The sequence below is a fragment of the Cydia strobilella genome, chromosome 4 (genome assembly GCF_947568885.1).
Source record: "Cydia strobilella chromosome 4, ilCydStro3.1, whole genome shotgun sequence".
Taxonomy (NCBI): Eukaryota; Metazoa; Arthropoda; class Insecta; order Lepidoptera; family Tortricidae; genus Cydia; species Cydia strobilella.
The window spans coordinates 5,961,783-5,988,913 of NC_086044.1; the positions used below are offsets into that span (position 1 = coordinate 5,961,783).

The 27,131-nt window shown below is 38.5% G+C and overlaps 1 protein-coding gene across 2 annotated transcripts; it reads left to right on the forward strand.

Annotated features, from left to right (window-relative positions):
• The first annotated feature begins 5,633 nt into the window (after positions 1-5,633).
• LOC134740950 (neither inactivation nor afterpotential protein C) lies at positions 5,634-20,421 on the forward strand. 2 transcript variants are annotated; one of them, XM_063673613.1, is made up of 16 exons: positions 5,634-5,964; positions 6,090-6,194; positions 12,848-13,221; positions 13,407-13,497; positions 13,569-13,850; positions 13,929-14,317; positions 14,443-14,991; positions 15,091-15,383; positions 15,471-15,769; positions 15,854-16,143; positions 16,221-16,370; positions 16,477-16,580; positions 16,935-17,003; positions 17,078-17,265; positions 18,622-18,821; positions 19,034-20,421. In XM_063673613.1, the coding sequence occupies exons 1-16, from the start codon at positions 5,674-5,676 to the stop codon at positions 19,875-19,877; spliced, it is 4,518 nt and encodes a 1,505-aa protein (XP_063529683.1). In that variant the 5' UTR covers positions 5,634-5,673; the 3' UTR covers positions 19,878-20,421. The 2 variants fall into 2 exon arrangements, with proteins under 2 accessions (XP_063529683.1, XP_063529682.1); XM_063673612.1 differs by having other exon boundaries at positions 5,636-5,964; positions 19,019-20,419.
• The last annotated feature ends 6,710 nt before the right edge of the window (positions 20,422-27,131 follow it).

Sequence of the window (27,131 nt, forward strand, 5' to 3'; positions counted from 1 at the left end):
ATTTTGATTATCAATATCGTCAGGTGACAACCAAAACTCGCTAATTACCACTACAAGTTCAAGTGAACCGTATTAGTACCAAAATAAGGTTGATTTTTGTTTAATTATTTTTTAGTAATTAGTGAGTCTTGGTTGTCACCTGACAATATAAAAGGAATAATGAATTTACTTGTTTTGATTGTTTTAAGACATTTTTTTTGGGTATCTGTAAATGTATATGTAAACAATAGAAATGAATTGAAGTATAACCCACATTTAGGCAGGTATTCGATTAGACTATCCTTTAAACGTGGACGAGTACATTCCATTTACAATATCAATATAACGTAACTAAATATATTCCGTGACATGTAATATGAAGAATGTATAATAGCTTTAATATCTCATTTATTTATTTTTTTAGCTTTAATTATTATTAATTTACTTACTACATTTGTAAGGCCCGCTTGCACCATCCCACTAACCCGGGGTTAAGCGGTTAAACCGTTAACCCAGTGTCAAATTGTACTGGGGAGCATGGTAACTCCAGGTTTAACCTGTTAACCCTGGGTTCATCAAATGTCAAGTGGGCCTAAGCAGTAGCCTTTTGCCATTTCATTATATTCTACTAACTGACAATAGGTTACTACCAGACATTTAATTATATTAAGGGGCCCACTGACTATCATTCCGCCGGACGATATCGGCCTGTCGGTTAGAACAAAAATTTGACAGTTCCGAACAACTGACAGGCCGATATCGTCCGGCGGACTGATAGTCAGTGGGCCCCTTTAAAGTCGCAAAATTTAATGACAAAACAAAACTTGAAGCAATCACTTGTTTACGGGACAATCGATAATTAAGTTTATCGATATAGGACCTACCTGTCATAATTATTGTTATTAACGGGTCTAACGCGATTAAATTCCATTATTTTACCTTTTTTCCGACGTTTCAGCCAGGTTGCACTAGCTATGTCACGGAAAACTGCCGTCCCAGCAAAAATGTCAATGGACGTATTGGTAAACAATACTAAAGACGTCACTGAAACGTCGGAAAAAAGGTAAAATAATGAAATTTAATCGCATTAGACCCGTTAATGACATTAATTACGAGTATGTGTACAAAACGCGAGAGTTTAAAGTGTTATACCTACCTATCATTAAATTTTGGCACCTAGAATCCGATGTTACAACTAATATTTAAGACGAAAGTGGAGGACCCGCGCGAAATCGCCTTTTCATACAAACGTAGTCCTCATTTTCCACTCTGGATATTAACATCATTGAAAATACTTGTTGTATATCAACCACAGCTATATATAATATCAATCACCCTTTGTTTGACTTTTTTCGAATTTTTAATTATTACAAGAGTTAGAGTTAGACCAAGAAAAGTCTGCAGCAAGTGTTATTTTGAACGTCAAACTTCTATGAAATTATGACGTATAAATAACACTCGCACTGCGTGTGTGCTATCAAAATCGCTGCAGACTTTTCTTGGTTTAACTCTAGGAGCATTTTAAAATTTGTGTGAATCTGTTTTTTGCTCCTAATTTCTACAATAATCAAAAAATCAAAAATAGTCAAATTTAGGGACATAGCTATGTTTAATATACATACATCAAATTATATAAAAATATTTTCCATAATGTCAATATCCTGAGTGGAAAATGCTGGGGACTACGTTGTTATGTAGAAACGGCCGTCCCCTTTCCTATTAATTGTGTAGTATTATCCATTTTGTGATTATAAACATTCCTACAGATATTCTACCTTTACTTCTTACATTCCAACAAACCTAAGCAGGTAATAACAATCAGTATTAAATATTAAACTAAGGACTATATATTTAGGCACTGATTTACTAAACGTATTTACGTTTCCCTGCATTTCCTATTTCTTCCCTCAATGTTTTCGCAGTTTACAGTATGTACATATTTATATAGTATTTACCTTTTAAAAATTTTAATATTTCTAGAAAACGAAATTTAGAAAAAAAAATGTAATTAGAATCTGTATAAATAAGAATCGATGGAAATGGAAATACGTATTTTCAATTAGCAAATTGCTAGAAAATTCGTGCAAGAAATATTGCCACACTTCGGGTAAATATTAGATAAATGTAATATTTGTAAATAAAACATTCCAGTAACATTATCAGTGTCGTATTTAAGTATTAACGTAAATATTTATTTGTACTTTAAGATCACGTTTGTATTTGTACCGGTTCTTTTTTTTATAATTCATAATTAAAATAAGTGAAAATTTTACTAAGTATTCTCTACCCTGTACCTACTTTTTAATTAGTCTTTCTCCAACACTCGTCGAAGTGATATGACATTCCAAAGTCAGCTAAAATGCGAAAGTCTGTCAGTCTGTCTGTCTGTGTGTTACCTCTTCACGCTTAAACCGCTAAACCGATTTAGTTGAAATTTGGCATAGAGATAGTTTGAGTCCCGGATAAGGACATAGGATAGTTATTATCTCGAAAATCATCCCTTAAGAGGGTCAAAAGCGGGGTGGAATTGAGATAACTAATAAATTGCTTGATAATTTGTGTAAGCAATTAAGCATATGCTCAAATTGAACGATTGCCATTAGACTTTATTTAGGCTTTATTTTTACTCTAGCTGCGGTTACTAAGTCCACGCAGACGACGTCGCGGGCAAAATTTATTTTCTAATGGTTGTGTGTTAATATTCATTCCATAATTAGAAAGATCCTATCTGCAAGCAGCTACTTTATTATATCTCTTGAATGAATGTCTATACTTACTTTAATCTCCTTAAAATATCTATGTTGCACGTAGCTACCTACAAAGTCCCGCTTCCTATTGTATCATATCAGATCTCCCAACCTGCTTCGCAAAGATTTCAATGAGCCATTGCAATTATGTCATTATTTCTGGTTAATTTGGCTTCTCGACTGAAGAGCTTTTGTGCTCTGACGCGCCGCCGAAATTGTTATACCCAGGGCGAATCGATGCCGCTATTGATATTGAGAATGTAAATAATAACAACGTTTTCATGCTAGCTAACTCCGGAATGTAGTTCGATGAATAAAGGTGCGCTCATTACGGAATCAATTGAAACAGTTCAGTTAGGAAAAAACTGAGTTTTCAAATGAATAGGGATGTTGCCTGTATTTAAAATAAATTATTTCACACCAACACACCATGCACGGAATAAAGCACCAAATAATAATTAGATAGCAATAATCGAATTTAAACGCTGTTACGTAGATAGCAGTTATTTTGTGACACAGTTTCTAAAATAATAAACCGGATAAAACTACAAAAGGTAACTAGACCGTGACGTCACTTGTGTAGTTTTCATATAAATTCCGTCGTGGCTAATCGTTCTCGTGACTAAAAGGAAATTAAGTACCCTATTATCGGATTAATATTGGCTGTTAATGTAAACAACTGAATAAAAAAAAATAGAAAAATCTTATACCTAATCCTTTGTTTTTTTTAAGAATTTTTCAAATCAACCTGGAGAAATGGAAACTGCACAAATAATTAATAGAATCAGGCGTTACTTTGCGGAAATCAATATTAATAAAATCAAAAATATTACTTTTCCGCGAAATAAAAAATTGTGTAGCTATAATTAAAAAGTTTTGCGAATTAACAAAGTAATATTTTAGTTTAAATGGAATCTGTACAATAATGAATGAAAGTAACCAAAATGAAAAGCTGCACATTTACTAGCATTTTAAAATAAAAAAGACGCCCCTTCACCAGTCAAACGTATTTTAAAATCTCTTCACGGCAAGTCGAGTGCCGTTACCCCCGTCAATGGGCCGAGTGAGTCGTGAAATATTGTTTGTCCAGAATTCAAAGTACTTGGCCGTCACTTAAGTGAAGAGTCTTCAGAGTGTATCAACAGTGAAACTGTGATATACTTAACGGTAGCAAGTTCCTGGCTTTTGAAAAGCAGCACACGAAAAAAATGAATGAGAGAGAGAGAGGATGGTCATGAATGCTTATCTAGCTACAGTTGGGTATGTTTTATCATATTCCTGGTAAAGATATGAACCATTAAATATATTCTGTTTTGGGAATGGGTGTATATAACCATCGTTATTGATATACAGTACCGGCCAATAATATAAACACCTTTGTTTTTTTTTTGTATGAACGTGTATAGAGTAAACAATAGATTAGTTTGTAGATTGCATATTTTACTAGTCATTTTAATACAATATATGATGAATACTGAAATGAATTACTGTGAATTACAATAGGAGACTTGGCATATTACTAAGAAAGCTCTAACAAAAAAATTAAGTCAACTACATTTAAAAAATACCTATATGATAAAACCATTAGATGAGACCAATTTTTTTCATCGCTCGCATATAGACTACTACTTAACTAGACTACCTACTCGTAAAGTAGTGAGGTGGAAATCACTTACAATTATAAATAAAAAAAGTTCTACCATAAAAACATAGTGATATATTTTTGGCAATACTATCTGTTTCCATTTTTTGTTTTAGTATAGGTATGTAGTGTAGGCATAATAGCATTAATCACTTACTCAAATGAATTTAAAAAAACCCTAGTCTACATTGCACATTTTCTTCCCATTCTTTGGTAGAATTTCTACTAAATTCTGATTATTCGGATAATGCCAAGGTCAGTTTAAAGAGCTCAATGAACTCAAGATTTTTAGAAACTACCATTTTTCTGCAGCGCTTTATCTCTGATCTGTCAAGCTTCGCAGTCGGGACAGAACACGTCAGTTTGGACACAACAATGAGATGAAATGTATGGTAGTCGGATTCTGGCAATAGAATGGAGTGTTTTATCTCTTTGTTATTGTGTCTGTCTACATGTTCTGCTATTTAGCATTACCTCCGCTCCATCGGTAGCTGTTGGCTTGATGGATTGTATTTCGAACAATGAATCTAAGTTGGGTTTTGAATCTTTTGACTGATCTAGTTGATACGTTTGACTGATTGAAGGGATGTTTACAAAAACAACTTATCTCACTGCTTGACTTATCAGTCTAACTAATAGGTATGGTATTTTAATACATACGGGTCATAACTGACAGCAATATATAAGAATTTAGATTTTTGACAAATATTAAAGGTCAAATTAGCGAATTTAAACAAAATTAAACAAGTGCATTTAGTGAATTCGATTATATATTTAGTCCTCCATTTTCAGCTAACCTCAATTATTACTGATCAATATCGATGACGAGTTACTATAGATTTAACCAAACGATACGAAAATACATAATGTACCTATAGGTAATTCGCTACCTCATTTCAGCTTAGTCTGAACTCTTAGAACTTTAATTCGGACCTTGACCCGGCCGCCTTAAATACAACCAACTGTAATTAAAACCCCACTCGTCCCCAATCACCAAGTTTATATCCAGCGCGTGCAAGGTCGAAAGGCATTATGACCTAATACCGTTACGAGGGATTAGAATTAATTCCGAAGCCCTGGCACTTGACAGGACTCCGTCGGCGACGCCACTCGGGGCTGAGAAGCCAACAACGGTGGAGGTAAGTTAGTGCAATAGTATCTATAAAAAATCAAAGGGCAATTAATATAATTAGTAAGTACTTATGTTCGTAAACCAGTGTCGTGTCTTCAGATTACTTCCGGTGACGCAAGAAAAACCCTTGGATCAAGAGGTTTAAACAAGAAAACATCCCATGACTAACCAAAATGACGGACTATTTAAATATATCGTCTTTGTCAAGTCCGACGGAGAGGTACAGCCTTGATAAAAAGCTTGGCTCCGGCATCTTCGGCGAAGTCTTTAAAGCTTCGGACGGCCAGGCCGCTCGAAAGGCGGTCGCCATCAAAATACAAACATACAACGATGACACAGAGGTGCACATCCATGAAGAATACAAGTGCCTCAGGGACCTTACCCAACATCCCAATCTCATAGATTTCTATGGCATATTTTGTGAGAGGTCGGAAGGTGTTAAGAAGATTTGGTTCGTTCTCGAGGTAAGGAACATAAATTTAGTATTACTGAAAGGTCAGCCACTTGTCCATGAATAGCACATAAATCTTCCTTTCTCGTCTCGCTAAAGCTATGCATAACTAAGATCGATATACCGTCCATTTTGCAGTTGTGTGAATGCGGATCTGTCATCGATATTGTCAGAAAACTGAACGCGGCCGACAGAAAAATGTCCGAGGAACACATCGCTTACATCCTCAAATATACGATCAAGGTAAGCCCATATTCGACTGACTATAAACATGTCTCTCGTCACATTCGAGTAGGGATGGCTGTTTATAAAACAAAGGACCTGCCAGTCCACCTTTCAACGGCTGAATCAATTGGTTGGTAAGTACTTCGAATGCAAACTCAATTGTTCTCGGATCTTTGTCCAAGCGATGCCTGCTCACGTGACGTGGAATAAAATATTGCCCGGCGAAGTCCACGTATTGGTATACTATCTAGGGCCATTACTTAAAATGCACGCCGCTTTATTTGATGTGATTCGCGACGGAACAGTCGAACTTGTCGATGCGAATGTCGGAGCGCGCCCGACAACACCATGACGGCCCCCCATCGCGGCGCATCGCTCAATTATCGTAAATAATGCTCGCGCACACAAGATATACGGACCCTCTGCTCGGTAGCCAAGGATCCCGCGAACACTTCCACAACATCCGATAACTGCCCTTACTATCTTCACCCCAAAGTCTACAATCTCAGAATTTGAATTGATCCCATAAGACTCTTAGGAATTCCCGTTGGTTAAATGCGTATTATCTTTATGCAAGCCACTTGGTTCACAATACCGGTGCTCCGTCCTTCTCCTTCGGCAGATCTCCCATGCATATCTATCGATGTTGCATCTCGTAAGGTACGATCAAATTCTGTTTGCGGTGGGAAACTAAACTATCGATACTTTATTAATACCGACGGCAACAAAGTGAAGCCGGTCAAGTGAGGACATAGACATAGGTAACTGTTATTTTATCCATCACTGGGTTGGAGCAAGTTTATTCACTTTGTTGCGTGTAAACTTTATGTCCTTTTCTTATTCATCGGGTTTGTTCATAGCATACTGGTATCGTGTCTACAGCTTAGATAAGATGTAATTATTGCTATCCTATAGGCATATATCTAAATTATCATTGAAAAGCTATCGTTTACGCCGATAAAGAAAAATCGTTGTAGCAGGTAGAAACTGTTACAACGTCATTCGTTATTCTGATTAGATCCGTAATGATTTAAATTTACTTTACAATTTGATTTGTTCGAGGATACATACTAAACATTATAACTATTTTTCTCAAAAATGGACGGCAAAGTCGACGTTGCCGGTTAAAAAGTAGGTCGCGAAGTGCGTAGTTTATGGCCAGTCAAAAAATTAAAAAGTTAAAAACATTGCAGTCTCGATTTCGGGACCACAATGTTGCATACAAATTGCATTATTTGTCGAGTTTCAAACTTTTTAAAAGTTGAAGTGGCCATATCAAATGAAGGCATAGGTCCGTTAAACAGCTAACAGATGATCTACTTATTATTATAATCATGGTACCGCGACTATTTAGGTGTCTCAAATAGGTAGGCGTATTTTCAGCAGAAAAATACACTTCTATTTTTAATTAAAAAAATAAAAGGCAAAGCAAATCTTTTTACTTTTTTCTGTGAAAATATATACATAAGAACGTTGCTTCTGTAAAATATTTCTATTATATTTGTATTTATTGCGCCATTTTTGTGAAAAGCACTATATATGACTCGGCTGGAAGGCTACTTGCTGGCTTCGGATTTAATTAATCCTCAGCCAGCAAGTAGCTACTTCCGAGCCTTGACAATAATGTACTATTGCCGCTTAATTCTCACATCGTCAATATCTAAAAGTAGGGCAAAACATACGGCCAATAAAATATGGATACTTACAATACTGAGTTTGAAATAATTAACTTATAAATAAATATGAAATTTCGCCTATACCTACAGTTGCCATAATTCTGTAAACCTAACTTTTGTATTGTGGCGGCCTGCTCGGCTTGCCACTCTACAACCGCTACCTTACGCGCCTAAGTCCGCGCGCCTGCGCGATGCGCCCTCGCCGTGACTAGGCAACGAATAATATATACTTCTATTTAGATCTGCCTAAGAAGAAACGTTATTTAAATTGTTAAAAATTAACTGCAATTTAGTGTAATGTTATGTAAATACTTATGTAAATAATATTGTAAATACTTTTCTCGTCTTCTTCTTGTACATTACCCTCTACACTGGTGACTACCGACTAACGCAAGATGTCTACTGAAGATCTCCATGAAAAATTTGCGGACGCAGACGAGGAGGCGCAGGTATGTAGGGTCGGAGTCCGCGTGCCTCCATTTAACGCAGACGAGCCCGCACTGTGGTTTGCCCAGATTGAAGCCCAATTTCATCTATCCAAAATTACGCTCGACGATACGAAATTTTATTATGTCGCTGGGCAGTTGGAGGCGCGGTATGCGATGGAGGTGAAAGATGTTATCACTAACCCTCCCGCTGCCGATAAATACCCTAAAATCAAGGCGGAATTGATTAAGCGTCTCTCCGCGTCGCAAGAAAAACGGACGCGGCAACTACTAGTTCAAGAAGAGCTTGGCGACCGTAGCCCGTCGCAGTTCCTGCGCCATCTACAGAACCTGGCCGGCGCCGCTGCAACTTCGGACCTCCTACGGACAATTTGGTGCGACCGTTTACCGCACAACGTTCAGACCATACTTGCGTCGCAGTCCGAGCAGCCTTTAGATAAGCTCGCCGATTTAGCAGATAGGGTTTATGAGCTAGCTCCTTCAACCCCCCGTGCTCCGCAAGTGGCGACTACTTCTGGTGCTGCTACCACCTACGCACCAGCGTGTTCTGTCTCCCACGCGCCCGTTTCGCCTACTGACGCTTTGACGCAGCAAGTCAACGAGCTTACAAGGCAAGTTGCTTTATTAACAACTAACTTTAAAAGAGGTCGTTCACACTCGCGCTCATACTCCTCGTCAAGGCCACGAAGACACAGCCGCTCTCGACCTAGGATGCCGCAGCCGCCGCCTAACCATCCGCACTGCTTTTATCACTACAACTTTGGGCAAAAAGCACACAAATGTAGTAAGCCCTGCAGTTTCGACTCGGGAAACTCCCCGGGCGGTCGGAACTAGCGGCCAGCGACTGCCCTACCTTAAAATCTGGCCGTCTATTCATCACCGACCGGACTTCGAAAATAAGATACCTCGTTGACACAGGATCTGATTTATGTGTTTTCCCCCGGTCGGCTGTCAAGACGCCTTGCCCACAATCAAAATTCGAACTAGTTGCAGCCAACAATTCCGTCATACGTACCTATGGACCAATACAACTAACTATCAACTTGGGTCTACGAAGAGCGTTCTCATGGAACTTTACTATAGCCGACGTGTCAAAACCGATTATAGGAGTCGACTTTCTTATTTATTACGATCTACTGGTAGACTGCCGAAACCGTCGACTCATAGATAATCTGACATCATTATCGGTAGCCGCAATACCCTACAAGTCGTCCGATAATATTGCTGCCATCAAAATCGTGACCGGTGAAACAGAATTCCATGAAATCTTACGCGAATATCCCGCTATCACTAGACCTCCAGGTAGGCACTCTCCATCGAAGCATAACACCTTGCACTTCATCAAGACCACTTCCGGACCGCCAGTATCCTGTAAACCTCGCCGCCTTGATCCGATGCGTCTGAAAGCTGCCAGAAAGGAGTTCGAGGATATGTTGGCATCTGGTATAGCCCGTCGGTCAGAAAGTCCCTGGGCCAGTGCACTTCACTTGGTGAAAAAGAAAGATCATACCTGGAGACCCTGCGGTGATTATAGGGCACTGAACGCCAGAACGATCCCTGACCGATACCCCATTCGTCACATTCACGACTTTTCTCACCAACTGTCCGGATGCACCATCTTCTCAACCATTGACCTGGTCAAGGCTTACAATCAGATAGCCGTGAATCCTGATGACATACCCAAAACCGCGATTATCACTCCATTTGGCTTATTTGAGTTCCCATTCATGAATTTTGGACTAAGGAACGCGGCGCAGACCTTCCAGAGGTTTATTGATGAGGTTCTGCTCGGTCTAGACTTCTGTTATGGTTACTTAGACGATATCCTGATTTTCTCATCTTCACTGGAACAACACAAAAGTCATCTCCGTCAACTGTTTCAGCGTTTGACACAGTACGGCGTATGGATCAACATCTCCAAGTGCTTGTTTGGCCAATCCGAAGTCACTTTTCTTGGTTATCATGTGACAGCTTCAGGTACCAAGCCCTTGGAAGCTAAGGTGCAAGCTATCCAGGAGTACGCCGTCCCTAAAACAGTCAAGGAACTCAGAAGATTCCTGGGTATGATAAACTTCTACCGCAGATTTGTACCCAACGCTGCACAACTTCAGGCACCGCTTCACTCCATTCTGTCAGGACCCAAGGTCAAAGGATCACATCCAGTGAATATGACTCCTGAATTGCTACAGGCTTTCGAAGACTGCAAGTCTTCGCTGTCGAAAGCAACACTCCTAGCTCATCCGGATCCTTCTGCTCAACTAGCGATCTTCAGTGACGCTTCTGACACTTCTATCGGAGGAGTACTTCAACAGCTTGTAGACGAAACCTGGCAACCCTTGGCATTCTACTCGCACAAGCTTACCAAGCCACAGACGAAATACAGCCCGTACGACCGAGAACTCCTGGCTGTGTACGAAGCCATCAAATACTTCAGGCATATGGTCGAAGCTAGAGACTTTATAGTATATACAGATCACAAGCCACTTACCTTTGCTTTCTCCACTAACCGAGATAAATGCTCGCCAAGGCAATTTAGATACCTGGACTTTATCTCGCAATTTACAACAGACTTAAGATTCTTACCTGGAACTCTCAACGTTGTCGCTGACGCCTTGTCTCGCGTCGAGGAAATCGCCGTCCCTATCGACTACCAGGTGCTTGCACGATCTCAGGAAGCTGATCCAGAGCTGCAAGACCTGATCCTCCACGGCTCCTCACTCAAACTGCAGAAGTTGCCTGCACTTGGCAGTACCTTACCTGTCTTCTGTGACACTTCTACTGGACAACCTCGTCCATATGTCACTTCAGAGTTCCGGAAACAAGTCTTCGACCAGCTACACCAACTTCATCATCCAGGATGCTCAGCTACCGCGCGACTGGTCTCTGAAAAATTTGTATGGCCAGGGATTCGCCGAGACTGTAGAGAGTGGGCCAAACAGTGCTTGAGATGCCAGCAGACCAAAATCACTCGCCATACCATTTCACCACTTTCCACTTTCACCACTCCATCCTCGAGGTTCGCTCATATTCATCTCGACCTCGTAGGACCTCTTACCCCGTCTTCTGATTACAGATACTGCCTCACCGTCATCGATAGATTCACCCGATGGCCTGAGGTATTCCCACTCAAAGACATCACTGCCGAATCTTGCGCCTCTGCCCTGGTATCTGGCTGGTTTGCCAGATTCGGATGTCCACTGCGGGTGACCACAGACCGTGGGCGTCAGTTTGAGAGTCATCTCTTCAAGGCTCTGACCTCAATGGTTGGTGCTCACCACCTCCGCACCACTAGTTACCATCCAGCCGCCAACGGCATCATCGAGAGGCTGCACCGTCAGCTCAAATCCGCCATCATGTGTCACTCATCTCCATCGACTTGGACTGAAGCTCTTCCCCTCATCCTGCTTGGTATTCGAAGCGCCGTAAAGGAAGATTTACAGACTACCCCGGCAGAGCTCGTCTATGGCGAGACGCTTCGTTTACCCGGCCAGTTCCTGTCACCTCTACCAGACTACAAAGTGGCAGATATCACCGAGTACGCCACACGTCTACGCTCACAAATGGCTAAGCTTACGCCCAGACCAGCATCTTGGCATATATCATCATCACCATTTTACATCCCACGGGACTTAGAATCATGTTCCCACGTGTTTCTTCGAGTCGACCGAGTCCGCAGCTCGCTTGAACCACCGTACGAAGGCCCATATAGAGTCATTAAGCGACAGTCGAAATACTACTCTATAGACATTAAGGGCAAGATGAACAACGTTTCGGTCGACAGACTCAAGCCGGCATTTGTCATGCGGGAAGTGACGCCGCAATCCCCTGAGACGCATAACAGCATTAACAGTGATGCTAACAAAGAGAAGCAGTCGAGGAGTGGAAGACTAGTGAGGTTCCCCGCTAGGTATCGACCGTAGTCACGGTCTGGCCAGGGGGAACATGTGGCGGCCTGCTCGGCTTGCCACTCTACAACCGCTACCTTACGCGCCTAAGTCCGCGCGCCTGCGCGATGCGCCCTCGCCGTGACTAGGCAACGAATAATATATACTTCTATTTAGATCTGCCTAAGAAGAAACGTTATTTAAATTGTTAAAAATTAACTGCAATTTAGTGTAATGTTATGTAAATACTTATGTAAATAATATTGTAAATACTTTTCTCGTCTTCTTCTTGTACATTACCCTCTACAGTATCAAACCATAAAATTATAAATAAACATCGACAACAACAGAGTTCGATCACATCCCTAACTCTTAAACGATCGTAATGAACGCATTAAGCAAACTGATATACCAGACAGTAGAGAGCGCAGACAGGCCGCCAGCGACAGCTCAGAGCCCGATACGTATGCAAATAGGCCCCAATGAATCTCGGGGGCGTGGGCCCTTGACTGACACTGACATTAGTATCGCCGAGCCGTCCTAACAATCCGATACACCATAATGAAACACTGTACCTAAGGGGCGGTCGCTCCATCACTACCTGTCGAGCTCACGTGTTGACTTCTCTGATTGGTGCAATCAATTCAGCTTCAATCTTGTTCTAGGCGCTGGTTTATTTGCACGAGAACAAAGTGATGCATCGCAATCTGAGGTGCAGCAACATATTAATAACAAAGGATGGGGAAGTAAAGCTATCTGATTTTGGGTTGTCTAAAAGATTGAATAGTTCTCTGGACAAAGCTAGGACGAATATCGGATCGCCTGGGTGGATGGCACCGGAGGTGATAGCTGGTGATGGATACGGAAACAGAGCCGATGTGTGGGCATTGGGAATAACGACGATTGAAATGGCAGATTCTAAAGCACCTTTCCAGGACATGCATCCGACAAGGGCATTGTTTCAAATCGTAAGGAATCCCCCGCCTAGTGTCAATAGGCCAGCTGTGTGGTCAAATTACGTTAACGACTTCATAACAGAGTAAGTAATGTTGTAAGGTCTTGCGGGGTAAGAGAAACAGCCGCAGGCAGAAGAAACAGTCTCAGAATTCTCTGCAAGTATTTCTATTGTCCACCATAGTTTTTCTTATCCCATTTAACTTTAATGTTTTTATTTACCTGTTGGTGGCAAGGTTTTTTTTTAAATATAATATATATAATTTACAGGTGCCTGGAAAAAAATCCTGAACATCGACCATATGCTACTGAGTTAGAAGAACATCCATTTATACAGTCAGTTCCAGAAAACGATTTTCATGTAAGTTTCCGTTGTTAACAACAAGTAGAATTATGTCAGTTTTTTTTTAATTTAAATTATTTGAATTACAGTTAACCACCGAGCTGAAAATGTTAGCCTTCGAGTTAAAAGATAAAGAACTTCCACGTAAACCACCAGAAAGGATAATCAAAAATGGTCTTCTGACTACTGAAGGTGTTAGCGAATCAGAGACTTTGCAAGTAGAAGACCTAGCTGCTCTAGAAGTACTCACAGAAGACAGTATTCTAGCAGAACTGCAGACTAAACTAGCAAAAGGTTATTTTACTTCATTTATTGGCGATGTTCTTCTTATACTCAATCCAAATACGCACGAAGATATCTACAACGAAGAAGTATGTATGAATTTTACATTAATAACATGTCGAAATAAGTTTAATTTGGGATTTAACGAACCTAATATATTATTTTAGTATCACAAAAAGTACGAATGCAAATCAAGATCTGACAACGAACCTCATATATTCGCTGTAGCTGACGGAGCTTATCAAGATGCTCTTCATCACAATGAACCTCAACATATTGTTTTTTCTGGAGAAAGTGAATCTGGCAAAACAACCAATATGAACCATGCCTTGCGGCACCTAACTCATTTAGGAGCTATGAAGAACAACGTTGCGGACAGGATTGAAAAGGCTAAGAATGTTATTCAGGCAGCCATAAGTGCTGGCACCCCTATAAACGCACATTCTACAAGAGCTATCTTCCAAATTCAAGTAACCTACGGAACTTCTGGAAAGTTAAGCGGAGCAATATTTTGGTTGTATCAACTGGAAAAATGGAGAGTCTCATCAACAGATATGCAAGTGTTAAGATTATAAATTTGATTCGTAGTTTTCATTCTGTAATCATTTCATTTTAGTCATAGCTGTAAGAATTTACTATAACTGTCACGATAGTTCGATTACTGTAACTGCATTTTTTTAGGTCCCACGCGAATTTCGATCTACTTTATTATTTTTATGATGCCATGGAAGCCGGCAACAGACTAAGTGAACTATCCCTTGAGAAAAACAGAAAACATCGATATTTAAGGTTACAAGAAGAACCAAGAAAATTAAAAAAATCTGTAAGAGAAACTCCAGAAGAAAATGTTTCTAAATATAAGCAATTCATAGAAAATCTCAAAGCTTTGGATTGGGAGCAAGAGGATATTATCATGTTTGAAAAAATTCTAGCTGCTATACTCACTCTTGGTAACGTCAGATTTAAAGATGGGAAAAATGGAACAGCAGAGATCGAGAATCCTGACGAAGCAAAGAAAGTTGCCAAACTATTGTCTCTTGAAGAGGTGAAGTTTTTGTGGGCGCTTCTCAACTACTGTTTAATCGAAAGAGGGACAGCAGTGAAAAGAAAACATTCCACTGATGAAGCTAGAGATGCACGCGACATGCTAGCGAGTGCATTATACAAACGACTGATCGATTGGATGATAAATTTAATAAATTCCAAATTATCTTTTATGAGATCTGTATTGTAAGTATCCAGCCCTTCAATAAAGATATTAATTATTAATAGCCTTGTTGCTACCACATTGAAGATTTATTTTTACATATATTTTTATAATCATTACAGTGGGGATAAATATTCAGTGAGTTTGTTGGACATGTTTGGATTTGAATGCTTTCATAGAAATCGCTTAGAACAACTAATTGTGAACACGACAAACGAACAAATACAGTTTCTGTACAATCAGCGAGTTTTTGCTTGGGAAATGCAAGAAACTGCAGAGGAAGAGGTCAATGTAGTCGCTTTACATTTCTATGACAATAAGCATTCGGTCGATCAGCTAATGGGAAGACCACTTGGCCTCTTCTATATTTTAGACGAAGCTAGTCGTACTGGAAGTGGACAAGAGTTTATCATGAGTAAGTGAAGGCTATCCTGTAAACGTGCCCCTTGCATATATCACAATTAATTATGAAATAACATACCTACATTTACATATATTTCAGCTACCATTCGGACGTCCTGCAAAGGGCCATACATAAAGTTATCCGGTAGTCATGAATTCAGCGTTGCACACTATACAGGAAAAGTCAATTATGACGCCAGAGAAATAGCCGATAAAAATAAAGACTTTTTGCCTCCAGAAATGATAGAAACTATGCGAGCATCAATTAACACCACAGTTCAAGAATTATTTAGAAATAAGTTGACCAAAACCGGTAATTTGACTGTATGCTCAAGTCAGCCGAAAGTAACTGTCGTGAAGTCAAAATCTGAAAAGGATATGGAGAATACCAAAGCTAGAGTAAGTATGGTCTCTGCATGTGAAAGCAGGACTTCTCAGATATATTCGCAGACAGTTTGTAATATTGCTTGGTATCCTTTTCAGAAATTTAACACAATGTCCAAAGGACAGTTTTCACAAGTACATAGAATGAGAACAGCGGCTGCCACTTACCGAGCCACCAGTTTAGAGATCCTCAAACAGCTTTCTGTAGGTCCAGGGAGCGGGGGCACCCACTACGTCCGATGCATTCGGGCAGATCTTAATGACAACCCTAGGGGTTTTCAGACAGAAGTTGTTCGACAGCAACTGAGAGCTCTTGCTATCTTGGACACTGCAAAAGCAAGGCAAAATGGTTTCTCGTGTCGTATACCTTTTGCTGAATTTATTAGAAGGTAATAAATTAAAATCGCCCAATAAAAGATTTTAGAAAGTTTATCAGATTTATTTAGAAATAACAAAATGTTTACAGGTACCGTTTCCTAGCCTTTGATTTTGATGAAAATGTGGAGGTGACAAAAGATAACTGCAGGTTATTGCTGATTCGGCTCAAAATGGAGGGTTGGGAGCTAGGCAAGACAAAAGTATTCTTGAAATACTACAATGAAGAATTTTTAGCCAGGTATACTTTTCATCAACGAAATAAATTTGATTTATTTTAATATAGTTATGATAGGTTCGATTCTACTAAGTCATATAACGTAACTAATTGACATAATATAATACAGGTTATATGAAACACAAGTAAAGAAGATCGTAAAAGTTCAATGCATGATGAGAGCTTACCTTGCAAGAAGAAAAGCGGTAAAGAGCAAGTCGAAAGCTCAGCACAGTAAGTTAGTTCAGCGTTCATCAGTCCTTTTCGAATGCGCGACCCTCCAGCACAGCTTACGCTTCAATTACCTAAATAATCTCAATGTAGACCCAGAGTCCAGTATTACAACTATTATGGTCCACATCTTCGTTTTGGTGATGCCAAGGTTAGTTCCTCCTTTTATGAAAATATTTTGCCTCAGAACTGCAACATTCAAATAATATTCACACCGGAACGAAGATATTCGAGTTGGTTTCGGACCATAGTTAGGAGCTTTTGGACTATAGTTGGGAGGTTTCACGGTACTGACTTTCTTCTGGAGAGAGCGCTTTCTAAAATGACACTTACTAATTTAAACTGGTGTTGTTTTAGTTAAAGAACTAAAGAAACAACAGTCTATGAATGTGACGGAGGATGACGCCGCATTACTTATACAGAAAGGTAAGGCGAATGAACGAAATATTGTTTCTAGTTACACTTTTAAATTACGAATTCTACTTTTAATTAATTTTCAGCGTACAGAGGTTACATGGTCCGGAAAGCTTATGGGCCCCTTATAAACAAATCAACCGGTGAAATCGATGAAGAAACTTCATTATTTCTGAAGAGGTATGCCATGAAGTGGAAAAGCCGGTCAATCTTCCAAGTACTGTTACAGTACAGAGCAGTTAGATATCAGGATTTGGTGCATTTTTCACAGCAGGTAATATTATAGATGCTGTACAAAAACATCAGATAATTAACGTTTATCCACTTTCTGAGAAAAATTTTCTTGTTACCTTATTAAGTAACACACACAGACGATGAAATTAAGCCAGTAAAGATGACCGTAGGCCACTTAAGTCTTACCTAGTATCATGTATTATAGACCTGCTAACAGGGCGGACAAAATTAATGGGCCCTGAAGGAAAAGTGCCTTAAAACCTTATGTTAGCTCATATTACTTAAAGAAAACATTCTTTTATTTGAAAAAAGAAACAAAACTGCATTATTGCTGCTGCTGTCTTTTTATGCGTGCAGCCTTTGGGTCAAGTGTACGCAGAGATCCCTTAATGCTTTACGCATTCAGTATAATAACGGTTTCAGAGTGTTGTTGTGGTTGCCTCGATTTTGCAGTGCGTCGGGGATGTTTGCCGAAGCTCGCGTGGACGGCTTCCAAGCCATAATGCGCAAGAGAATGGCCTCCCTGATGCGCCGTGTTAGGGACAGCCCCAGCAGCCTTCTGAATACTGTTATGGACAGGTTAGATTGTCCAATAGTAATAAAATGGAATGCCATGCACATGGACAACAGGAGTGCTGTTGGGCTAAGTTAGTTATTTAAGTAGTAGTTTTAGTTTAATTTAAGTTATTGTAATAATATGCATATATATGTTAGTCTGTAAGGTATTCGTAATATGGGCCTTGTTGCCTGATTAAAAATTATTAAATATATAAATAAAAATTAAATTATCATTTTTTTACGATTTTGCTTGTCTAAAGATATTCTTGTACTATACTAACTATTCGATTTTTATTGATATTTTGTACGACAGACGAGTGTAAGACCTAATGTTTCTTGGAGAAATGTTATCATTAACATTAACTGTATCGAAGAGTAAAATAAAATAGCGAGTGTTGTCTTTTGGAATTTTTTGTTAGTTCGATTCCCGGGCGAGGCAAGCGATTTAAAAAATCTTTAAATGCAGTGATATATCTTTTTAAAAATAAAAGAATGTTTCCTTTAAGTAAAATGAGCTAAGTTAAGGTCTTAACCCTTAATGCATAATGATGTATATATGCATCGTATATTTGATGGTCCGTGGCTCAATATGCAGCTATCCAAAATCACATTTATTACTTTTATACAGCATGACACATCTATTTCAATTTATTAAAAAGTTATACAAAAAATCATGCATTTAAGGGTTAAGGCACTTTCCCTCCAGGGCCCATATATTTTTTCCACACTGTAGATGGCAATAAAGACATAATTGACATATGACAATAATCACATATGTGCCTTCTGATGAGATTGCGAACAGATGGAAAAGAGAAACAACTAGTTGAATTATTTTCAGGTGCATATCTACAACCAGTCGTTGCTAGAATCACTATTAAACAGCAGTACCTCCGTGCTTTTGGACAGAGTGGACCCTAACGCCAAAGGAAAGGACTTCCTTGGCTCTAGCCCGGCCACCGTCTGGAAACTTCCATTCAGGATCGACCAGCTTCAGTACTACGACACTTCTTATATGTGTGATCCGGCGGTTAAAAGCAGGTGAGAATTTGGTATCAGTGTACAATATATTGTTTCCATCAATTGTCAATTCAATTATCCCCTAAAAAAATATTTTTACCGATTCGATATTCGGCAGTTTCTCTTCATAACTAACCGCCCATTCCTAACATCACTAAATACAGTGCGCTTTGATATTTTACAGTTAACTCCTTTGCCAATGCATTATTTAATTATAGTGACACATTTGCCAGTCAATACGACTCCGACCACGAGCAATGGGATGAGCCGTTGCAAAGGAGATTCAGTTCAGCATCAGCACAAACCTCGCCCAGCCTGGCCACCACGGGCACTCAGACGCTCATAAACGTGCCGTTCTGCAGAGATCCCACGCAGCCCGTGCCCAAATTACCACCAGAAGAACCCCCTAAAGTAGACAGGAACCCCTCCAGAACAGACGCTAATCGACCCGCAGTCTACAAGAAGAAACCCAACTATTCCACCAACACATCTTACTACCAACCTCCAGCACCGTGGGCGGGCGCCCCTGACGACGCCAACGTTTTAGAAAACACCAACCAAAGCTTACGAAAAACAAGCTACAGCCGAAGTCTACACGGCGTCAACTCTCAAGACATGAACGACCCCATAAGGGAACTCCAGGCTATGGCAAAATCGACAAGCGATTTAAACGACGACGACCCGCCGTTCAACTTCCAAGCCATGTTGAAAAAGACGCCGCGAAACAGAGCATCTATGAAACGATCAGGCGAAACTGACAACGGCTTGTGGGAGGACAAACCAGAGCCTCGCAAGACCCCTACACCTAAACCTTCGACAAAAGGTCCCGCACCGCCGAGGCCTACGAGTAGAGAATTCACGCGAAAAGACTCCAGGGAACTTATCATGTCTGCCGCAAAAAGGAGCAGTGTTACAACTGACTTAGATAGTCCATCGCCTGTAGAATACAGAGATGTACGATCACCTGGTGATAACCGAGATGTGCGATCACCGGTAGAAAACCGAGATAGTCGGCCACGCCAAAAAGTAGTCTTAGCACCAGGATTCAGCGTCGAAGGAATGGTAACAGACTTGTAAAATAAACGAGAATGGTATTTTGTAAAAAATATATTTAATCCCCAATGGAAGTCCGCAAACATTCTCTTTTACTTTAGCATTATTATGGCGTAACACTATTAATATTTTTGACATTTTAGTTTTAAAGCCACATGTTTAATGTGAATCATAAGATTTGAATATTAAGACTACTAAGTAGAATATAATTTGAGTCTCAATAGAGATAAGTATATACTGAATACAATATTAAAGCAGATCATGGCATGTACTGACTCGCATTCAAACATACATCTTAAGGATCCATCACGTCATATAAAAATAATATATCAATTTTCAGTTAGCTCACAACTTATAATCTAACTTATCGAAATTGCTTTGGTAACTTATTACAATAATTTTCTTATAATGTAGATTGAGTGGTCGAATGTAATACTAAGATATTATGTAGTGCCATTGCTTTTAGAGAATACCTTAGAACGATTACATAAGAATGATCGATGAATTTGTAATAGCTTTGCAATTTAACAACGCATTTAATCAAGTCAAATTAAAAAAATCTAGTGGAACTCGTATCTCTTTTATACCCATTTTAAGTCGATATTGACATTATGGAAAATATTTTTTCACCAAACCGCTCGTATAGGCTCTCTTGATTGTTCAAAAACTTATGACAAAGTTGCATTCTATCAACAAGAGTGACAAAGTAATTTGATGCAAATGTTGAGTTTTTTCCTTATGTTGGCTGGTAAAATTCACTTTTCAATGATGATTTTAAATGATAAATATTTAATATCGTACATTTGGATTTGATTTTGTTTGATGTTTTACAGTTAGTATTTTCCTCGCGCTGGTGTGGTAAAAAATTTTGTGTTTCACAAATTGGCAAAATTTGTTTAACCCTCGTGCCTTGAAACCCTCGCAATGCTCAAGATTACACTTTTCGTAGTGGTTGGACTACGCTAGTGGTTTAATTTTGGAGTCTTTCGCTTGCTCGGGTATCAATATTAGCACGAGCGGTTAAACAACAACTTAACAACAACAACCCCTGAAAAACAAATAATTTTATTACACAGTTTGTTGTATATTAACTATAGTTTCGTATGTCTGTTTTCGATTTTTTTATTATTATAAAAAGCCCCACGAGTCTAACCGGGGATCCGGCAGACCTCGTCGGCGATGGCGGGATAACTTGGACTCCTTCTTGACAGGCTGGCCAGATATAGCATTGAACAGAGACGAGTGGAAAAAGAGGGGGGAGGCCTTTGCCAAGCAGTGGGACACAGTGGGCTCTGAATAAAAATTACGAGCGAAAAACAAATTCCATACTTTTTAAATTTTCCTAACTGGTGATCATTAAACAATCCAAAAAATTCAAACGACTCCTTTCTTTATAGCTGCTGCGGTTGTGTTGTGTCACAATAATTGCATAATATTTGTTATAATATTTCTGCGGGACTGCGGTTGTACCTACGTAAAAGGCGTTCTAACGCAGTCGTCCACTTTCGTCTTAAGAGTTACCTGTTTGCATTTGTGATATAAGCAGTTTCTCGGGTTTAGTGTTAAAAATCTCAACATTGAATCCAATGCAAACGTAAAAAAAGCGTTGTAAAATTGCATTAACTGCTTACAAATCCGGAAAATTCTGAGCATGTACATACACATTAATTTACTCCAGTTTCTGTTTGTTGACTTACTGAGATATATTTCCATTTATTGTGACGTAATAATGATAATGAAGCTCATAGAAATTTGTACACAGTGTTATGATATGTTATTCATAAGAATTTTCCACAGTATCTAGTTTATTAATGATGTCACTTGTGTTCGAATGCCCGTAATCCAGTGGTTATATAACTTATATAATTGTCATTTAATAATCACAAAGCTTCAACTGCCTTACATTGTCTTAATTTAATAATAACACATAAATATTAGTACAAAAAATATGTTTTTTTTTATTACTTTCCTTATTTTCTTCCCACAGTCCTTCTTTTATCTTTTAGTTAGAGTTCGTAAATACTTTCCAAATATCTTTTTCGTTTATAAAATAAATATTTTTATCTCTAGAAATCACATTCTAAAGGTTTATTGCCGAATATCATAATAATTGACTTATACTCTATCTTAAGTTTTAGGTTCAAAAGCATATGAAAATATTACGATCTCAAACTTATAATATAAATCTTAAGCTCTATTTATTCAGTCAAATACATGAAACGCTAAAGAACAATAGGACATCACACCAAGACACAAAATGAAAAGAGTCGTTATTTTGCAGAAACCTTTTTTTTATACTACGTCGGTGGCAAACAAGCATACGGCCCGCCTGCTGGTAAGCAGTCTCCGTAGCCTATGGACGCCTGCAACTCCAGAGGAATTACATGCGCGTTGCCGACCTTCAGCACCCTCGTTGAGCTCAGCGTTGAATATTCAGCGTTTTATTTTCGCCACCATCTTCAACAGAAGTACTTTTAGGGTTCCGTACCTAAAGGGTAAAACCCTATTACTAAGACTCCACTGTCTGTCTGTCCGTCTGTCACCAGGCTGTATCCCATGAACCGTGATAGCTAGACAGTTGAAATTTTATACAGATGATGTATTTCTGTTGCCGCTATAACAACAAATACTAAAAACAGAACAAAATAAATATTTAAGTGGGGCTCCCATACAACAAACGTGATTTTTTTGCCGTTTTTGCGTAATGATACGGAACCCATCGTGCTAGAGTCCGACTCGCACTTGACCGGTTTTTTTATTTCATCGAAATATAGCGCTACCGTCCACGCCCATAGGCAAGGGAAAACGGTCGAATATTCACCTTTTTTGTGAACTAAGATAATAAGACAGTGTAATGTTACTTACATTTAATTATAAGTACACATTACATAATACACACAACATTAACATTTCCCGCATCTATCACTATATTTGATCTCTGTTTGGCCCAAAGGTTAACTGGTAGAGAATGCCTTCAGGCATTAAGTTCGCCTTTTGTACAACTTTTACTGTGCAATAAAGTTTAAGTAAAAAAATAAATAGGTAAGTAATGACTAATCACTAATGAGACACAATTTTGGGAACAAATCAAATTATTTTATTAAATATTTTAATTTGTGTTTTTGTGTTTAGACTAGACAAATCCTTTTATACTTTTCAATTATGAGCTGGAGATGCCAAATAACTTTCAAACTAATCCGGGCATACAACCGGCTCTGCCCACTTCCATCAACGTTGGATCAGGCAGCTCCTGACCCAAGGGGGGCAGCCTGTTGACGCGCCATCTATGTGTGCGTGCGCACACAGACACCACCCGATCTACGCGTTGCCGCAAGCGCCGGCCCGCGGCATTCTCCGATCCGTAACAGCGCCGACGGCACGCGTCGCTTTGTCGCGCGCCCATACATTCAAGCAATGTCATTTAATCGCTACGATAATTAAAAACGTTAAAAAATCCATCAAGTGTTGTCTCATCATCTCCACAAGAACCTGCGCCAACAGATGTGATGTCCTATCTAATGAACAATAAGTATGTATAACCTATTGATTTTCACTCATAATTCTTGAGCGTGTCACCACTATTATTGAGATCATTACAAAACAATAAATATACAACAAAATAACCGTATTATTAAAAAAATATAATGCAAATATTAATAAAAAAAATGATTACATCTATGTCCTAACACGAAATTTGATCCTTTATTAATTCAAATAAAAGAAAAATGTCCCAATGTTTGACATGCTACTTTCAAATTTCAGTTTTCTGTTCGTCGCTATTTTATTTTTTTATTTTATTAATTCAAAAAAAATACACAGCATTACAGCGAACCAATACACTGAGAAAACTATAATAGAAAGTATTTATACAAACTAGGTACATGATACAGTCTAGAAAAGACAACAGAACAAATGTAAGAAATAAATGTATTAAGATTAACCTCCGGTATGCGGGTGGCTTACTAAGATCACAGGTTCAAACCACGATCATGACTAGACCCCGTTATCTTGTCGCACTGACATTACTTTTCAGTAGAGCGTGAATGTTTTTTTTATCGACTATCTAAATGTCGATAATGTAGAACTTCGTTATATGTCACTGATAATTTCAAAGAGCGTCACTAGTCTATTTTTTTTTTCCGTAGACTAAAATGACGTTTCATGTGTAAGACGTGACATTTCTTAGTACCACATGAAATGGCATTTTAGTCTACGGAATAAAAAAACAGAATTTAGGTAGGTACTACTTTAGATAAAAATAAAAATACATATGATAAAAAAACTTGTCAAGTGCGAGTCGGACTCGCGTTTCAAGGGTTCCGTACATCACACAATATTTACCAATGTTTTTTATTGTACAGTCGCCATCAGATATATCGGAGCGGCCGAGGTGCTCAAAAATATCTGAACACGCACCCAGCGCCTTGACAATAGAGGCGTGTTCAGATATTTGTGAGCACCTTGGCCGCTCCGATATATCTGATGGCGACTGTACGTGAAAAGTGAGTGAAACGTCTTGAAAAACCCGAATGTGTGAGACCAAGTTTTCATTGAGATTGAGCATATATTTATTGCATTATATAAATATCGATATAGTCGATAAAAAAAACATTCATGCTCTGCTGAAAAGAAATGTCAGTGCGACAAGATAACGGGGTCTAATCATGACGTATTACGTAAAGCACCAAATCCTTCTTAAAGGCCAGAGCACACCAGCTGCGGGTGCGTGTCTACGCACGTTGGAATCGTGCACGCACACGTCCCGCAGGGGGTGTGCCGTCGCTCATAAGGATCTGCGGGTATATTACAACGCGAACATGCACTTCTACACGTACGCATCCGGTGTGCACAGGCCTTAAAGGTGATGGAAAAATTTGGTCAGGATTTAGTTAAGACGAAATAGACCTGTACCGCTGGCTATATTTTGACCCCTAGGTTATAAAAATATTAAAGTCAATTCTGTTTTCGCTTATGAATACTTTGTTAAGATGTAAATCTTACATTTTGTTTTGTGTCATATATATAATTTGCTTTTCTAGTAATTTGTTATTTTGTGGTAATTATTTTTTATTTTGAATTATCTTGGAGAAAAAAATATTCGAGAGAAAACATGTAACTGTGTTGCATTTAGGATAGTGTTTTTAGTGTGAAAACATAGTTTGTGTCAATTACGTCCACTGCAATCTGATACTATGTCATAATATTCTAAATGACACAAAAAAAAATTAGAGTTAAAAAAAATTACTTAGGTCGAATTTAATCGTTTAAATAGGTCCATTACATGATTTTGTGTCTTATTAAGGCATAGCTTCATAAGATATTTGATGATTTTGTTGTAACAGGCTGTCACCGTTACAAAAGAATATTAAAGATATTAGAGTTTACATCTTATTAATTTGAAATGCGGGATAAATAAGATGTATGAATTTGTGTCACTTGCATCCACTGCATAAACAAATATTACAAAAATATTATTTGCGTTCAAACGAAGCTAGCGGGCGGTCTGAATGGGCAACGGAGGCCGTGCAGGGTGGGGCCGCGGCGTGACCTTGCCGTACGCAACGCATGTTTACTTCGCCTGTGCGCCAAATTAACGCAACTTATTCAAAGAAGTTACGCAAACAATACAACAACAAGCAACAAGCAAGCAAAGAATGCGTCGAATTATCTTTTACCTATTTAAAACTCATAGATATTGTACAATGTCACCATTATGCAAAAGAACTGTAAGTACATGTTTGATTTGCGAGCGAGCTGGCAACATTGCGCAGGGAAATCTTAAAAATATCGCGTTTACGTGAACGCCACATACATTTGTGACAGTGATAGGGAAAAGGTACCACCATAGAGTAACTTATAATAGAGCGGTACTGTCATAGTAAATTTTGTAACCCCAGTAAATTCACTGCCATCTGTCGACACACTTTAAAACTAAAAATAAATATTTATAAAAATACGATAAAATGTATGGATAAATGATTTTTTTATTTGCAATAATTATTTTTATATGATTTTGACCCATGTTCTTCCACTGGTATGCGTTAAAATTATAAATAACAAACGAAACAGTCAACGCCCTCTATACGAGTGTAGGCCAAAACTAGTGGCACCATCTGATCGAGAATCAAATTTTCGTGATTTTCGAGGCACGTTTTTTCCTTAGACTGTATCCATCTATTACGGAGTTATATCTATCTTTGGTACCACTAAAGTAAAATTTGGTTATTAATACCGTGACTTTCTTTCATTCTTTGATAAAAAAAAATGCTATTTATGCAACAAGTGCGGAATCATCTTTACGCACGTGTATCATACAATGTTTTACTATGCATTGTGCGAGTAAATAAAAAAACATGTCATGGCAAATAAGTTTAATTATTAAAAGGAGTGTTTTAAATCGACACGAGTTGCGAATTACCTATTCGCACGTGTATCGTACGTTTTACAGTACATATGGCCCTTTAAACTTTCGACATATGCACGGTAAGTGCTCTTTTCCGCACTAGTGCGAGAAAGTAGCACCATATGTACTGTAAAAAAAAATTGAAAACATAAAGCACTAGTGCGGAAAAGCAGTACTTTCCGCACGATATGGCTCCGTAGGAAACGCACTTTTCGAGCACATGCATTGTAAAAAAATATATAGGACTGTATCTCCTAAACCATGCGTCGTAGCGCAAAAATAATAAAATTTTCGTTCCCCTTTATGTAACCCAAAAGTAATACATGAAAAATACAATGAAAAAAAAAAAGAAACAAAATCTTTATAGGGCTGTATTAGCTGTATCTCCTATATCGTGCATCGTAGCGCAAAAATAATCAAATTTTCGCTCCCCTTTAAGAAGCCCCTAATTAAGATTTAAAAACGCAAAAAAGAAAAAAAAGAGGAAAAAATCTTTATAGGGCTGCATCTCCTAAACCGTGCATCGTAGCACAAAAATAATCAAATTTTCGTTCCCCTTAAGAAACCCTTAATTAAAACTTTTAAAAAAACCAGGAAAAAAACTTTATAGAGCTATTATAGCTATATATATATATAGATATAATATCTCCTAAACCGTGCGTGGTGGCGCAAAAATAATAAAAATTTCGTTCCCCTTTATGAAGCCCCAAAGTAATATACGAAAAACACAATGAAAAAAAAAGAAAAAAATAACAAAAAAACTTTATAGAGCTGTATCTCCTACACCGTGCATCGTAGCGAAAAATAATTTAAAAAATCCCTTTAAGAAACCCCTAATTAAGATTGAAAAACGCAAAAAAGAAAAAGTGGAAAAA